This window comes from Rhinatrema bivittatum, unplaced genomic scaffold (assembly GCF_901001135.1).
Source record: "Rhinatrema bivittatum unplaced genomic scaffold, aRhiBiv1.1, whole genome shotgun sequence".
NCBI classification, from domain to species: domain Eukaryota; kingdom Metazoa; phylum Chordata; class Amphibia; order Gymnophiona; family Rhinatrematidae; genus Rhinatrema; species Rhinatrema bivittatum.
Genome location: NW_021820855.1, coordinates 1 through 16,240, shown reverse-complemented (window position 1 = coordinate 16,240; position 16,240 = coordinate 1). Strand labels below are relative to the sequence as shown.

The 16,240-nt window shown below is 44.2% G+C and overlaps 1 protein-coding gene across 2 annotated transcripts in view; it reads left to right on the top strand.

Annotated features, from left to right (window-relative positions):
- The window catches only part of LOC115082226 (gamma-tubulin complex component 4), a gene marked incomplete at its 3' end in the record, with an annotated part of 39,711 nt that extends 23,657 nt beyond the window's left edge, over nt 1-16,054 (top strand). For both annotated transcript variants that reach the window (XM_029586482.1, XM_029586483.1), the window contains 10 exon segments: nt 4,066-4,267; nt 7,017-7,182; nt 7,327-7,451; nt 7,781-7,831; nt 9,242-9,347; nt 9,572-9,679; nt 9,908-10,046; nt 10,440-10,617; nt 10,824-10,958; nt 15,938-16,054. In XM_029586482.1, coding sequence (XP_029442342.1) covers nt 4,066-4,267; nt 7,017-7,182; nt 7,327-7,451; nt 7,781-7,831; nt 9,242-9,347; nt 9,572-9,679; nt 9,908-10,046; nt 10,440-10,617; nt 10,824-10,958; nt 15,938-16,054 — 1,327 coding nt within the window.
- Nucleotides 16,055-16,240: the final 186 nt, after the last annotated feature.

The window sequence follows — 16,240 nt, the reverse complement described above, 5'->3', positions numbered from 1 at the left end:
GTAGAGAATGGGCATGAAGAAGACAGCTGTCCATTTAGGCAGCCGGTAGCCAAAGAATATTTAAGTGAACCTGGCAGGGCAGAATCCTGACCGGCCCTACAGAAGGCCATGCAGAAGAAGGTCTTCGGCTTGATGACCTGGAGAGCGAAGGCAAGTTAGCAGAGCAATGGGAGAAGGAATAAAGAATGAGGACAGTGGGGAAAATGCTTGGGATCACAAGTTGTCAAAACTGCAATTTTGTAGGTGTCCTGCATACACGACTTAAGGACTTTATAATCATGTGGATCTGGAAAGAGCCTCCACACAGGCCTTGGTTGATTCCAGCTGTAGCAAAATGCTCATTCACCAGGGCTTACTATATCATGCATTAACTCTAAGAAAATGGAGACATTGACATGTACAACCTCTTCATGACTACCGCAGGACAAGCCGTGTTAGCAGCAGCTACCCTCCCCAAGCTTCCATATCCAATAGTCCAGGGTCGGGATTATCCCCATTTAGCAACCTTATGAAGACAACTCATGAGTGCTGGGGACAATATGGCTGGAGGGGGGAGGCACTTGAAACAGAGTTGCGGTGTACCCCAGGCACGTCTGGGTGCTTGACCTGACAAGGCTGAGCTGAAGGGGAGGGTATGTGACAGAGTACACAGACAACTCCTCATTCTACCTTAAAGAGTCTGGTTTAGGTTTCTAACCCAGTCTTCCTTAAGCAAGAACGCTGCAAGGGATTCTGGGTGAAGGGAGGGTCCCTTCAGCCTGCCATAAGAACCCAGGCCTAGAGAGCTGGAGGAGGCCCTCAGAGAGCTGCTAGAACCTCCTGGTATATCCATACGGAGTATGTTTACCTGAGAGTTCTGCCTGACGCAAGGTGAGCCACTGTTTTTTTTCTGTAAGTGTGAAGCACTGTAAATAAATACTTGCACAGAACTGGACTTGTGTTCCTGGGCTATTCCCAAGGCCACAGCAGGCCCAAATATGCTTCAGGGATAGACTTAAAGATCTAAACACGTATACCCTAGAGGAAAGGCGAGATAGGGGAGATGTGATAGAGACATTGAAATATCTCAAAGGTTTCCATGCACAGGAGGTGAGCCTCTTTCAGTGGAAAGGAGGCTCTAGAACGAGGGGTTATGAGATGAGGTTAAAAGGGGGTAGACTCGGGAGTAATCTTAGGAAATATTTCTTTAGAGAGAGGGTGGTGGATGCATGGAAGTGGTGGAGACAAAAACAGTATCTCAATTCAAGGAAGCATGAGATAAATACGGGGGATCTTTAAGGAAGTGATAAGAATTATAATGCTAAATTAATTGGATGGATAGGCTGACTTTTTCTGCTGTCACGTTTCTATGATTCAAATATTAATTTAGCTGGATAACTTCTGAGAATGGACCTCTCATTGGCTATGATGTCTTGGAGCTATTTTGTAATTAGCCTGAGAAAAAAATTACAGAAATTAGACAGCTGAGATCTGAAATTGTGCCCCACACCACCTGTTTGAAGGCAGCCTCTGACTGGTACAGATAATGTATAGGTTCTGGACACATGTGTACTTAAAAGGCACAAACACACAGGGCACACTCTTTCCCTCGACCTCAAAATGCTACTTGTTATGATAACGTGTGTTTTGTGGATCCTTGGGTGCTGTGGAGATGACCACACCCAAGGGGAGGAGCCCCGGGAGGAGCCACAGCACTGGGCTAGACTCGTACACACAAAACACAGGATAGTTCTTTATTAGACAGCTTGAAGATCTCCACCAGAGGTGGCAGTAGTGAGGCAGTCTGTGGTTGTATTCTCAGGGACCTCGGCAGAGGGGGCCCTTCTCTCCTAGATGACGTCAGGGGGTTCCGCAGCAGGTCTCCCAGCGAGGAGATACTGTGGATGAGATAGACTGAGAGTTAGAGTACTCACTAGGTGTTTGCTGTTGATATGCGATTCCACCAGGTCTGTTGTAGAAAGTACAGGCACCGAGGCAGGGAGAGCAGGCCCGCGAGGAGCGAGTACCTGTTCCCTGTAAGGCACCTGAAATAAAGCAGAGGGCCCCCGAGGAGCGGATACCCAGGTTAGCAGTTACCCCGAAGGGCAGCGAGAGAGCTTCCTGCGGCAGCATGGAAGCAGCAGAGTAGCGCAGACAGGAACGGATTCGAGTCCTTGCTAACTCTGGGAGCTAGCAATTTGATGAAGGTAATATACCCAGATGGCGTGATGTCAGCATGAGGGAATGCCCTCGAGGTTCACGCCAAGGGTGGTACAAAGACGTGGGTTGCGTGCGCGTGCGCACCCTGGTAGGTACCTGGGAGGAGCAATGGCGGGAGGCTGCACCATAGCCGTTCTGGGGATGCCAGAGAGGTCGGCTTAAAGACGCGGCGCTAGCCATCTTGCCCAGGTAAGCGGGAGGAGCCGAGAATAAGGTGAAGCAAGCGGGGCGAATCCGTCGAAGACCCGACGCAACACCGCTGTATAGAGAGAATTTTGCATGTTTCTTTCCACATAAGTAGGGAGTTGAAGGCCTTTAGCTGGATCATTGGTGCTTCTCCAGCCTTTCTGATATTTCCTTGGTCACATGGAAATTGGAGCCAATACTGCAGATTGGATACTGAAGCTGATAAATGGCGAGAGGCTGTAAATATGTTCTTTATCGTGAAGCTGTATGGCTTTGGGTTGCGAGTTAGTCTCTGAGAAGGCTTAATGATTTATAGTGTTTGCTGCTGCTGACCTCAGAGCTCGTTGATTTAAAGACTCTTCACAAAGTACACAGCTTCCGTTATTCGTGATAGGGCCTATTCACTGATGATGTGCAGGCAGTTTCCACGTTGATATGGTAATGCACGTTTGTGAATAGGGCTGTTTGTATTATTATACGTAGAATACTCAGAACTGCATCATGAGGAGTGTATTTATATCCCAAGGCCTGCTGCAAAACATTTTTAATGTGTGGACAGAATGATAAAGACTTGTTAAATATTGTACCTAAATTACACTGAGAGACGTGAATCTAGTGACCGTGAAAACTAAAATTGGAAGGGGGCACCAGTACGGGGGCATCTACGTAATATCATGATTTCCATTTTATTAATATTCAGGTCAGCTTCTAATTACTAAGCCAGCTATGGACAGAAGTAAGGCAACTGGACAGTTTCTGAAAAGCTTTAGAGAAAGTAGATAGGGGAACAAAAAACTGAGTATCAGCAGCATAGAGACAATACCCTACATCAAGATTTGCCAATATGGCCGATTAGGCTGAGCCCTGAGACACCCCAGTTTAATGAACAAGGGGAGAAGAAGAATTCCCAATAACATGTTGTCTACCAGTTTGTCAGAAAAGAAGAAAACCAAGCCAAAACTGTCAGTTAAACTAGAACTGGGTCACACGCGCAGTGAAAATCTCGTGGTCCGTAGTATCGAATGCAGATTAGGTCCGAAAAAATACCCAAAATGTAAGCTGCATCAGTATCAAAATCGTGATGGAAAATGTCTAGGGTAGAGATCAGTAAAGCTTTGGTACTGTGAAATAGATAAAATCCAGAAGAACAGGGAAGAAACACGATGGTTGTCAAAGTCCTGAAGTTGTTTCAATATCGTTTTCTCAATTAATTTGGCTAGAAAGGGTAGGGAAGAAATAAGATGACAGTGAGAAGACTTCTCGGTGGGATCCAGAGAAGCTTTCTTCAGTATGGGTCGAACTGAAGCTTGCTTTAAAATGTCAGGGAGGTTACCCTCAAATAACGAGGATTTAATCAAGTTAGGAAAACCTCTACATCAGATGCCAGCATTTTCATAATCCCAGAAAAACAAGCATGAAAGGAGCTTATTATTATTCAGTGATTAAAATTGATTCACCTGATCAGGAGTTACTGGGGAAAATTGATACAAAGGATGTAAATCAAGATCCACTGAAGGTTCAGCAGATTAACAGTAAGAGAAACAGTCAGTGCGAGATTATCGTCTCTTTGTGACTATGACAGCTGAACTCCTGCCTACCTGTGTGACTGTGCCTCTGAGCTGGAACTCCGTATTTCTGTTAGACGCAAAGCACTGAACCAACGAATCCTCTCCCCCTCAGGATCCTGGCAGTGTGTCATGGGGTCATGTACAAACAGCTCTCAGCCTGGATGCTGCACGGCCTTCTCCTGGACCAGTATGAGGAGTTCTTTGTCAAGCAAGGTCCGTCCTCTGGGAATGTCCCTGCCCAGCCGGAAGAGGAGGAAGAGGATCTAGGCATTGGGGGCCTGACAGGGAAACAGTTACGAGAACTACAGGACTTGGTGAGATTTCTTGTATAAACAGGTTCTTTCAGCCTGCCCTTGTTAGGTGCTTATTCCTCTTCTTTTTGGTTTCTCCAGAAGTGTTTCTCCCTTTTACTACACATTTCTCAGGGACTTCTTTGTTTGATTCCTACAGCATAAATTCTTAGTGTTGCAAGGCTGATTAAATCCTATATGCCTTACCGTCACTGAGAGCTTTAGGTTTAATATTCAGCAAAAAAAACAAATATGGATGTCTGAACAATGCTGACATGCATAATTGGCAGAATCTATTCCAGAGGCACATACAGATTCAGCATTATCTCCCCAATACCTGGCTGGTAGCCATTTTTGAGAAATTTAGATAATGTAAAAAGATGAATGTAAAAACAATTTTCCATTTAGGCAAAATGTTCAAAAGCAGCAGCCCATGTTTGGCTACCAAAAAGCAGTTTGGAAGAAATGCTGAGCAGAAATTGGGCTTCCTGTTCATCCAGCAAGACACAGTGGGTTGCGCTCACTAACCAGCAAATGGAGAAAGATTAACAGGCTCGCCGATATCACTCCTTATATGCATCTGCGCTGACCAACCTGCCAGTATTCTCTGTCTCTAGTAGATGGTAGACAAGCATCCTGTGCTGTGGACTGCAGCCTGGCAGGCTGAAAAGGAAATAGGTTCAGAGGCTCCTGCGGTGAAAGACTAGCGCTACCTCCCTCAGGCTTAGGATTTAACAAATAAAATGAGAGAGCCTTGGTTCCCTCCCTCAGGGCACTTGGTCAGGACCAGGGGCCTTCCAAGAGGATTGGGGTTATTCTCCCCCCCCCCCCCCCCCAAAAAAATTTCCTAGATATAGCTGCTTTGAGGGCAGTTTTCCTCCTTGGTGGATGAGGCCTCTTTGCCCAGGGAAGCTATATCTAGGGAATTTTTGTAAAAGTCTTTTAAAAATATCTCAAGGTTACTTAGGCCTTCCGAAAGTCAAATCATCTTTTTTGTTCTGTATGAAGGAGTGCCTAAAGGTGAAGTAGCCTCTAAGGCTACAGTGGCGCATTGGATTAAGGATGTAATTACAATGGCCCATGTGGGTTCCAGTACTTCCTTGCCTACACAAGTGCAAGCTCATTCCACCAGGGCTGGGGCTCAGGCTATGTCTTGGGCAGAATTATGTTTGGTATCTCCCTTGGAGATCTGTAAGGTAACCACTTGGTCTTCCTTGCATACATTTTCTAAGCATTACCGCTTAGATGTCAGCCTCAGAGAAGAAACTTCCTTTGCTTCAGAGCTTTTTGCGAGGGACTTGGGCAGCGTCCTACCCTATTTGGGAGTAGCTTGGGTGCATCTCCCTTGTCTGGACTAATCTGACTGGATAAAGAGGAAAGTGAAATGACTTCTTACCGTATAATTTCCTTTCCTTGAGTCCAGTCAGACCAGTCCAGGAGCCTCCCTGTGCTGCCATGTTTTTTCAGCGATGAACAGCAGAGAGAGGAAATAATCGACGAGCTGGATGCAGATTTGATATTGAAGGTATGGCCGTCTCTGCAGATGAGTGGTAGTTTATTTCTTTTAAAAATTTATATCCTGCAGCTCATCCATCATTCACAGCGGCTTCCAACCAAATATACAAAAAAATATATTAAAAACATAGTTCAGTTTGATACTAGACAAAAAAACTAAAAAAAAAAAAAAATAGCTGGATACATGGTTGCTTAGTGTAATGCAAATGAGAAACCTAGGGTGTAAAATACTCAATCAAAAGCAAGTGCGCCTTGAGTTGCTTTCCAAATTGCTTTTGACACTTTATCAACCGAAGTGCTTCAGGTAATGATTTCCTTAAGATAGGTCCTGTCTCTGGTTTCACCTAATCCAGCAGCTCTGATAGAAGGCACGTCAGGTAGGCTTCGATTAGCTGATCTCAATGCTCTAGAAGGATGGGAAAGCCGTAAGCTGGCATTTAAAATGGACACTGAATTGGAATAGATCATTTTATGAGGGATTCTGTACTGAGAAACTTTTAGACCTTAACTTCCTTGTTCTTCTGGAAGTTCACTGGTTACAGAAAAGGTTTTAAATAAAACAATGCATTAAGGTTTTCTGCCGTTAGCTGCTTGTAAAAATACTGGCATGCTAGTGCCAGCACAGATGCATATAAGGAGTGACATCAGTGAGCCTGTTGATCTCTGCCTCTATCTGCTGGTTGGTGAGCATAACCTACTGGTCTGACTGGACTCCAGGAAAGGAAATTATAAGGCAAGTTCAGCATACAGGTCCTTTCTGGGCCTGCCATAATGCTGAATCTCTTCAATGACGGGCCCTTTGCTGTCCTGACTACCTTTTCCAGGATGACCTTCTGAACACCAATAGGTCAGAAAACCACAGGAGAAAGAGACTGGTGACCACATGGGCGGTCACCTTGCAATACTGAATTGTTTGCATTTGTGATATCTTTCACTGGACCAGCACAAGAAGTTTGTACAGATGTTGTACATGAGCTTCTGAGACCACATAGGTCCTTTTTTTTTTTCTTTTGTCCTATCTCAAAGGGTCTTGAAAGTATGTGTACATCATCAATTTTGAATAACTGTTGTGTAGTTCCAGTTAAAAGTATTTCAGCTGGGCTACCATCTTGAGAGAGAAGTTTTAAAATTAAAACAAAATGTTCTTGTGTTGTCTGTAAAATGTGCATCGCCTTGTGCATTAGTCCCGTAGGATCTTTGTTGCTCACACTCCTCTTGCCTCCATCGCTGGTCCTTTCCCCCTTCTGGTCTGTCACAGCGCCTGATTGAAGAAGAGAACATGCTGGCACCGTCTCTGAAGCAGTTCTCGCTGCGAGTAGAAATGCTGCCATCTTATATGCCAGTCCGGGTTGCAGAGAAGATCCTCTTTGTGGGCGAGTCTGTCCAGATGTTTGAGAATCAAAATGTGAACTTCACCAGAACAGGTGAGAAACATCTGTACGGTTCCGAAAGAGCTTTGCTAGTGCCGTACCACAGGAGGTGGGTGTCGCCCCGTTAATATATTGTTTGCTGCCAGGGTAACCCTGTGACCGGACTGGGTGTGATTCTCCGAGCTGTTACCTCCGTAGGTTCCATTCTGAAAAACCAGGAGGACACTTTTGCTGCCGAGCTTCACAGGCTGAAGCAACAGCCTCTCTTCAGCCTGGTGGACTTTGAATCTGTGGTGGACCGGATCAGGAGCACTGTTGCTGAGGTAACCAGAATCTCTTCATGTCGTGTGTTTCCTGCAGCAGAAGTCGGGTGTCACCCTGGCTCTTCTGATAAAGTTCCTTCTGTATAGCAAATGGCATATAACCAAAGCGATGATGAAAACAAACCAAGTGTGAGATACCCAGATTTTGTAGGCTAGACTAAACTGTATATTGCATCTGGACGTTTGTAAAGTAAAATGTATTATTCGGTGTGAAAGCAGTAAGGTCCCAGTAATCTCCCTGTCTGTAAAGTCCTGATCTGAATGTAAAAACACAGGTTCTACACAATAAGCTTATGTCAGTACTTCTGCGTCCTCTTTCCCCTGTCTAGCACTTGTGGAAGCTGATGGTGGAAGAATCGGATTTGCTGGGAAAACTGAAGGTAACAACTGATGGGCTGTACATTGTGCGGTGATATTTGGAAGGTACCTGACACTCATCAGGCTCCATCGGTGAATAGATGCGAGATCTTTAATACCTCATGCTGATTGGGTTGCTTTCCATAAAATTCTGGAGGACTTGCGTGATGAGATGATTAACCAAACAGCCTGGAGGTTAGAGCAGCGGGCTGCAAACCAGGGTTCACATCCCACTGCTGCTCCTTGTAATTTTGGGCAAGTCACTTTTGCTTCTTTGCCTCAGGTACAACTTAGACAGTAAACCCTACAGTACCTGACTATAATCTGCCTTGAAAGTGCCTTCAAGAGGTTGAGTGCAGGTTGACTTATATTAAATTGAAATTAAATTGTGATAAAACTAAGCTCTTATGGCTTAAATGTCCCAACTTACTTTTCAATAGCCCTCAAATTCAAATTGGGACCCAGATTGTCCATCCAAGTGTTGAAGTAAAAATTCTAGAAATCGGGTTTGATTCTTCCCTCACAAAGCAGAAACATATCAATGCTACTGTTAAGGCCGCTTTCTTTAATCTTCATATTAATGCTACTTTTAAGGCCTCCTCCTTTAATCTTTGCACATAAATCCTGGCACCAGAACGCCAGCTTCTGCCCATAGACTAATATTGGCCCTGGAAACTTTAGGAGTGAAGTTTCCAGTGCTAAGAAACCCCGAGTTAAGCCAGTGCGTCTCCCAGCAACGAGAGGCAATATCTGATACCATCATTAGCATGAGATTTGCATTGGGATAGGTGGGATACACATTTTTAAAAATAAATGAGAAGGCGCCAACTTGCATGCACATTGTTGTTGTGCAAAACTCCTTGCTGCATTGCCAGTGAAGTTGTGCACAAAAGATATGCATGCAGGCACAGGTTAAACTGTGTACGCTGCCCCCGAATACATCGGCCCCCTTTCTTTGGAGCATATTTCCTTATGTTCTTGGGTCAACAGAACATTTCACAAAATGTCTGAAGCCTTTCTCATCCTCCTTACGTCTGATTAATTTTGATTGCTTTGTGTCTCTTACTTTTGTGTATGTTCCTGTCATGCATATCACTTTCTAACCTTTTTTGGGAGAAGCAGGTAATAAATTTTAAACTAAGTAAGTCATAAGCCTGTTTTCTGTGGATGCAAACTTGTGTATATTATATTTTAAGGGGGTTGAAAATCCACACTGTGTGCATAAGGCCGACTTGCCTGCATACTTCATTTTATGCATCAAGTCCTGATTATTCAAGATTTTGAAACTTTAACCCTTCGAGAAACCTTAACAACCTTGTATTCATTAATTCACAGCCAAAACAGGTGTGCACAAAAATAAATCCAAATAAGAGTGGGAAATGTATATAGTTATGCACCAAAATTGAATGATCGAGACTTTCCTTTCCGTTTAGATAATTAAAGATTTTTACCTCCTTGGGAGAGGGGAGCTGTTCCAGGCCTTCATTGACATAGCGCAGCATATGCTGAAAACTCCTCCCACTGCTGTGACAGAGCATGGTGAGCACTCTTCTTCTGTCCTTGCTCTCTGCCCTAGAACCAATCCCAGCAAGCTCCACCCTGCTGCAGACTAAGCCATGTGCATCAATACCCCCCCCTCTCTCTCCCTTTTACGTGTATTCTCTCTCTCTCTCTCTCGTAATTTTAGCCTGAAACTGGCTCTGCGCATTCTTGGTTTTGCCATACATTGAAATGGCTGTGAATAAGTTGTGTGTCTTTCTCAGATGTTAACGTGGCATTCCAGCTGTCAGCACACAAAGTGCTTCTAGATGATGATAACCTCCTTCCCCTGCTCCACCTGACGATTGATTATCATGGAAAGGAACACAAAGGTAGGACTCACTTGTACCTTCTCTTTATTTTTTTTAATGCAGACTGTGAGTGTGTTATAAACTACTTTAGGCCTGGCTTCTCCAGTGCCACTAACATATTAAAGGAGAAGGCACTTAAACTTATTTTATATGTTCCCAATATTTTAAAACATGGGAATTATTTGCCTGTCTTTCTAGAAACAGAATACCAGTTAAAGTAGCATCACAAAGGTTTGCTTTGTTTTACAGATGCGTCTCAGGCCCGAGAAGGTCCTTCACGAGAATCCTCACCACGGGAGCCTCCCTCTTCTGGCTGGGCAGCCCTGGGACTCTCCTATAAAGTGCAGTGGCCTTTACACATTCTTTTCACCCCGGCAGTGCTAGAGAAGTGAGTCTAGCCCTGTCCGTAGAGACATCTGATATTCTACTCTCTTGGTTCATCTTGCATTTAAGCACTACAGGGAGAGCATGGAATTATATTTTGGCTCCACACGGACTCAGGGTAAAGGTTCTAGTTGTGGTACTGAGCATCTTTGCTGGCAGTCTTTTCCTCTCTCTTTCTCCTTCTGTGGGGGCTTTTTTTCCCTCCTGGCCGTGCACGATAGTGGAACTGTGAGGAGAAGGGAATCTTGATGTGAGTTTGATGCCATATTTGTTTCACTGTGTTATTGTTGTTTTCTTATCTTATCCTTTTTCCTTGTTGACTGGTTGGTGTGTAGGGACAGTAATGACACACAGTACTTGGGAGGTGGTGGTGGTGATGATCTCATCTCTCCAACAGGTACAATGTTGTGTTCAAGTACTTATTGAGCGTACGCCGGGTTCAGTCTGAGCTGCAGCATTGCTGGGCTCTCCAAATGCAACGAAAGCATCTGAAGTCCAACCGAACCGATGCAGTCAAATGGAGACTCAGGAACCACATGGCATTTCTGGTGGATAACCTCCAGTACTATCTCCAGGTTGGTGTTGGAAGGCATGATTTGCATGTACTTGATCCAAGGCTAGTCAGCGCAGGGAATCTGTGCTAATGATCGGGGTTCTAGTTAAGAGGTATGTATGGTCGTATTTAAATCTGCCAGTCTGGAAGAGGTTAATCTTTGTGAACTATATAGTTAGCCAATTTGAGCAGTCCAGACCAATAAACAGTTCAGTGCTTCTCTCTTAGGTGGATGTGCTGGAGTCCCAGTTCTCACAGCTGTTGCAGCAGATAAATTCCACAAGGGATTTTGAAAGCATACGACTGGCTCATGATCACTTCCTTAGTAACCTCCTGGCCCAGTCATTCATCTTACTGAAACATGTAAGTGTCTTCTAATTTAATGTTCTTACTGTGAAACCTCACGTTCTGCTTTTATGTTTCTGGAATTGCCGGATGCATGTGATATTTTTTGTGTTATCAAAGACTTTCTACAGTCTTTTTCAGTCCTACTAGTTACAGCAACTAAACAATTCCTTTATTTTTATGATAAACTACTTTATGCTAACAGTTCAAGTCACAAACCTGTTCAGCTGGGCTTGGCAGAGTCACCATCATCCATTTAAGTCAATGATTATTGCTCTGTGTATAGAGAAGTTGCTTACAGCGCTTTACCAACTTGTGGGTCACGTGACTGTGCTCAGCAGCTTTACATTACCTATGATGGTAATTCCCATGTTACTGTGGCCCCACGGCAAACCTCAAATTTCATCTTTGACTGGTAGGGAGAACGAGGAGGAAGGGGGGGGTTGTGAGACTGACGAATTGCTGTGTTCAGAGCACTTCTATTACAGGTGAGTGACTTCTCTTTCCTTATCGTTCATGCCAGACCAGTGCAGTCCAGATGAGTGGGTTACATGCCCCTGCCAGCAGATGGAGACTGAAAATAAGCTCAAAGCTAACTTCATTGCCTTTATTGGGGGGTGGGGTGTCATCTGATGCTGCCTTCAGCTTTATTTTTCCGTCTCCAGCAAATGGTGCAAAAGAGTGGGCTGGTACAGCGAAACTCGCAGAGGGCAGAGACCAGCTCTGGCTTGCTACAAGGGAAGCAATCACCGAAGTTCTCTTGGATGGCATACTTTCTTCTGGGGAATCAAGCGCAAAAATCCTGCACAGTGCAGATCTGCTCGACTTGGAACCTGAGCTTAGTATTGAAGGGATATGGCCTCCAGTTCTCTCGAACCTCATAGGGTAGTATCTCTTAGGTGGGGGGGGGGGCCCCCCAAGTTACTGAAGACTTCCGTCATGACCTTGTCTGAATCGGGATCAGCGGTCATGTTGGATCCGCGGGGGTGTGCAAGGGATATGGATCTTTCTCATCTCACACCCGTGGTGCAGGAGGCCAGGCATCTACAGGAGTTTCCCTTGCGGCTGCAATTCTTAAAACGTGTGTTTTTGCTGTCTTCCTCCATTGCCTGGGCAGGTGAGTTCATTAAATGTTTGAAGCAGGGTTTTGCTATGTGACAGAATTCAGTCCCAGGATCCACTCCAGGTTTTCCCCACCCTTTTGGTTCAGGAAACATGAGGAGGAAGAGGTTGGAAGAGGAATTCTGTTCAGATTTGGAGGAGTCCCTCGATGGGTTTAAGAAGCAGGTGAATATCCTCCTGAAGAACAGGATGGCTCTTCTGTGGTGCACCGTTTCAATAAGGAAGAGCTGGTTTTCTTGATTTTTTAAACTTTGAGTATGCTGCATATAGCGGAGGAGAAGAAAGAGGAAGCTATCAGCTCAGCAGAGCATCCCATTGTGGTTAGTATTGGAAAACCTTCCAGATCCTTTTCTCTATGTAAAGTGGTAAAGGATCTGAAAGATCTGGAATGGGTGTCTTCTAAAGTGAATTTTAGAGGTGGTAGAGTGCTGCCTAAACTATATCCTTTAATGCCTCAGGAGAGAGATAAGCCGAAGTTTCCAAAAGTGGATGTGCTGGTCTGTTTGGTGAACAAGTGGACTATGATTTCTGCAGAAGGTGGTGCAGCTCTCAAGGACACTCAAGATAGGGGAATAGAATCTGTGCTGAAGCAGACCTATGAGGCGATCAGCATGGATCTGCAGGTAGTCGCATGCAGCTGTATTGTGGTAACATCTGGCTTGCGTCTGGTGCAGGGTGCACAGGAGAAAGTAATGGATGAATCCCTGCATTTGGAACCCGGGAACTGCATATCTATCAAATGCCTACTTTTGATTAGTATAAATGACTGCAAGGGGAATGGTGTTCTTAGTAGCAGCAAGGCAACTTCTTTGGCTACGAAATTGATCAGAGGATTTCATTTCTAAGTCCAGTTTTACTAAACTGCCTTTTAAAGGGCAATGCTGTTTGAAGAGGATGGCCAAGGTTTGGTGCAACTTGAAGGTGCCTAGGCTACCGGAGGATAGGCCTAAGAGTTCCTCTCAGTCTCTCTTCAAGCCTGCAGTAGGTTTTGGGACTCTATATAGGCAGAGTCGATTCTTAAACACTCAGAAGGCCTGGTCATTTGGTAAATTTCGGTCCTTTCAGTCCTCTAAGAGAAAGAGGTAAGATCAAGTCCTGTGTGGTAGGCTCATCCTAGATCCTCCCAGTGCAAATTTGGGGGCCCAGTCCACAGTGAAACAGAGAGGTGGTTGCCTGTCAAGGCTTTATCAGAGATGGGCCCAGATTACAATGGATAAGTGGATCCTTGAGGTCATTTGGTATGGTTACACACTCAAATTCTCTAATTCAGTTTCAGACACTTTTATGGTTTCCCACTGTCACTGGCAAAGCGAGAAGCGATGAGTGACTCTGGAGCACCTCCTTACCTAGAAGGCAGTGGTGCCAGTGCCTAAGTGGCTAAGGGGACTGGATCTTTACTTGATTTACATTGTGGTCCCCAAGAAGGGTGGACACCTTCCGCCCTATCCTGGATTTAAAGCAGATCAATTCTGAGAGTTTCTCATTTCAGGATGGAAACTTTGAAGTCAGTCATTCTGGAAGTGAGGTGGTGGAAATTTCTGACCTCAATGGACATTATGGAAGCTTATCTTCATATTCCGATCAGGAAAGAGAATCCACAATTCCTTCATTTCGCAGTACTGGAGGGAGCACTTCCAATTTCAGGACCTTTCCTTTTCATTGGCCACAGGGTGGTTCAGATGTTGCAAGACTTGGATTAGTCAGTCAATTTTTCCAAAAGCAATTTGAAAACTTCTCAGACTCTGGACTATCTTGGACCTCTAGACAACATGAAGGAAGGTCGTGTCCATCTAATAGAACAAAGAATTTTAAAGCTGTGCTAGCAAGTTTGTTCGTTGCTGTCAGATTTCTGACCAAGTGGCATTATCTGCAGCTTCTTGGTTCCATGATGGTGGCCTTGGAATCAGGTACCTTGGGCGAGAGTGTACATGAGAGAGCAGAGCGCCTTGTTTTTAGGTGGCTTTCTCAATCTCAAGATTACGCCATTCATCTTCTGTTGAGAGAAATGAAAAGCACCTTGCAGTGGTGGCTGGATTCCAGGAATCTGGTTTTAGGTGTGGATCTCGAGCTCCCTGTCCAGATGATGGTAATGACAGATTTGAGCCTAGTGGGATGGGGGGGGGGGGGGGCTCATTGTCTATCTGGGGCAAGTTGCTTAAGGTTCTTGGTCTCTGATGGAAATGAGAAGGTCCATCAGTTGTTTGGAGACCAGGGCCATTCAGCTGGCCCTGCTTCACTTTGCATCATTGCTTCAAGGTCAGGCAGTCAGAATAATGTCTGATAACACCATGGCTGTTCCTTCATCTGCTGGTCGGTGGGCATAATCCATTTGTCTGGACTGGTCTGACTGGACTCAAGGAAAAGAAATTATCCTGTTCAGAACTATTTTCACCTTCTTCAGTTAGTCTAAAATGCCATTTCTTGGATGATTGTGGGTGTTGGTAGAAGGGAGCACATCAGCCCAGTTTTAAGGATACTTCATTAGGTACCAGTAGCTCTGTGGGCAAAGTTCAAGATTTTAATGACAGTGTTTAAGGCAATGCAGGATGATGGATTGGACTGTTTATGCATGGTTTTAGCTCCTTATGGGGCTAGAAGAGGTTTTAACACAATATGCTATGGCTCCCAAGCTCATCATGCAGCTATATTGCTCTCTTTTGTATAGTAATGAGACAAACGGAATACAGATCTGGATACACATTTAGACGATATGGATTGGTGGTTGATCTGGCAATCCATATATAAACTATCTACTTGCAATAAAAATCAGGAGCTGATGTATCAGCTACTACATCATCCATGTCTATATTCTGTATTTTTTCTTTTCTCAGTTTAGTGCTGCTAGTCCCCATGCGTTGGCTGTGTGATGAGCGAGGGTGCTATATTCATATGTGGTGGGGCTGCAGGAAAGTGCAACAAGTTTGGGAAGATATTCAAGAGATCATTAACACTATTGTGGGGAATAGTGTTCTGTTTTCACCTCAGCTTTGCTTGTTGAATTGCTGGGATGAACAGAACTTACCAAAATCAGATAAACGGCTAGTATCTCATCTGTTACAAGCTGGACATTTAACTATTGCGTACTTTTGGAAAACCTCACCGCAAGTGTCAGTTTGGCGTAATAAAGATGTGGAGCTGGCTATCTTGGAGCGTATCACCTTTACCTTAAAATCCAAATTGGAAGCTTATGATGGTACTTGGGGAAAATTTTGGAAATGGCACACTTCAAATTAATATATTGCGTTTCAGATCTGTCTGTGATGCTATATTCAGATATTTCTGGGTTTTTCTTTATTCATTTGATTGTTAATGCAGTGTGGTATATATGCAGATATGTGTTGTCATGGATCATATCTATGTCTTGTCTCTTTTTGAAAAATAGTTATAAAAAAAAAACCAAAAAAACAACCCAGACCTGTTTGTGGCACTCGAGGACCGGATTTGCCCAACTGAGAACTAAGCAGTTACCTGTATAAAATTTTCAGCTGAAACTTGCCCCACCTCCATCAAATGCTGTACTGCACTGTCTTTTCATCTCCTCTAAAGCAGGTCCAGGTATTGGCGAGCCTCTGAATTTGAGGAGTTTCCCTTTGAAAATATGCTTGCAGGCCCTTTATAATTGCTCCTAATATTCTGTCCTGTTTTGTTTCACTTTTTCTTTACCAGTAATAAAGAATTAGCATGATTTCATTAGGTTTCAAATTTTTTTTTTAAATCTATTCCCAAGTCATGGATTCATATGGGAGGTAATATGGAGCGTTACAGTGCATTGACAAAATCAGTGTCTCCTGGAGCGCACTTCAGCTTATGAGTTTTATAATAACCATGCGGGTCGTCAAAAAGCTTTGTTTTGCTTCTCTGCTTGTGTGTTTTAGGTTTTTCACTGTCTGAATGAAATCTTGGATCTCTGTCACAGTTTCTGCTCCCTAGTGAGTCAGAACCTGGGTTCCCTGGATGAGCGTGGAACAGCACAGCTAGAAATCCTCGTCAAGGTGAGGCTCACCGACGAGCAGCATTCCCAGTAACTCTGTTTAACTCTCGTTTGCTTTCCATGTTCAAACACAAGTCAATATTATACCTGGAAATTTGTTAAAAAAAAAAAAATTCATTGAATATCCACAAAGAAAAAGAATTTCTTTATTAACAATGTAAGTGCATATGAAGATTAGCTGTTAAGT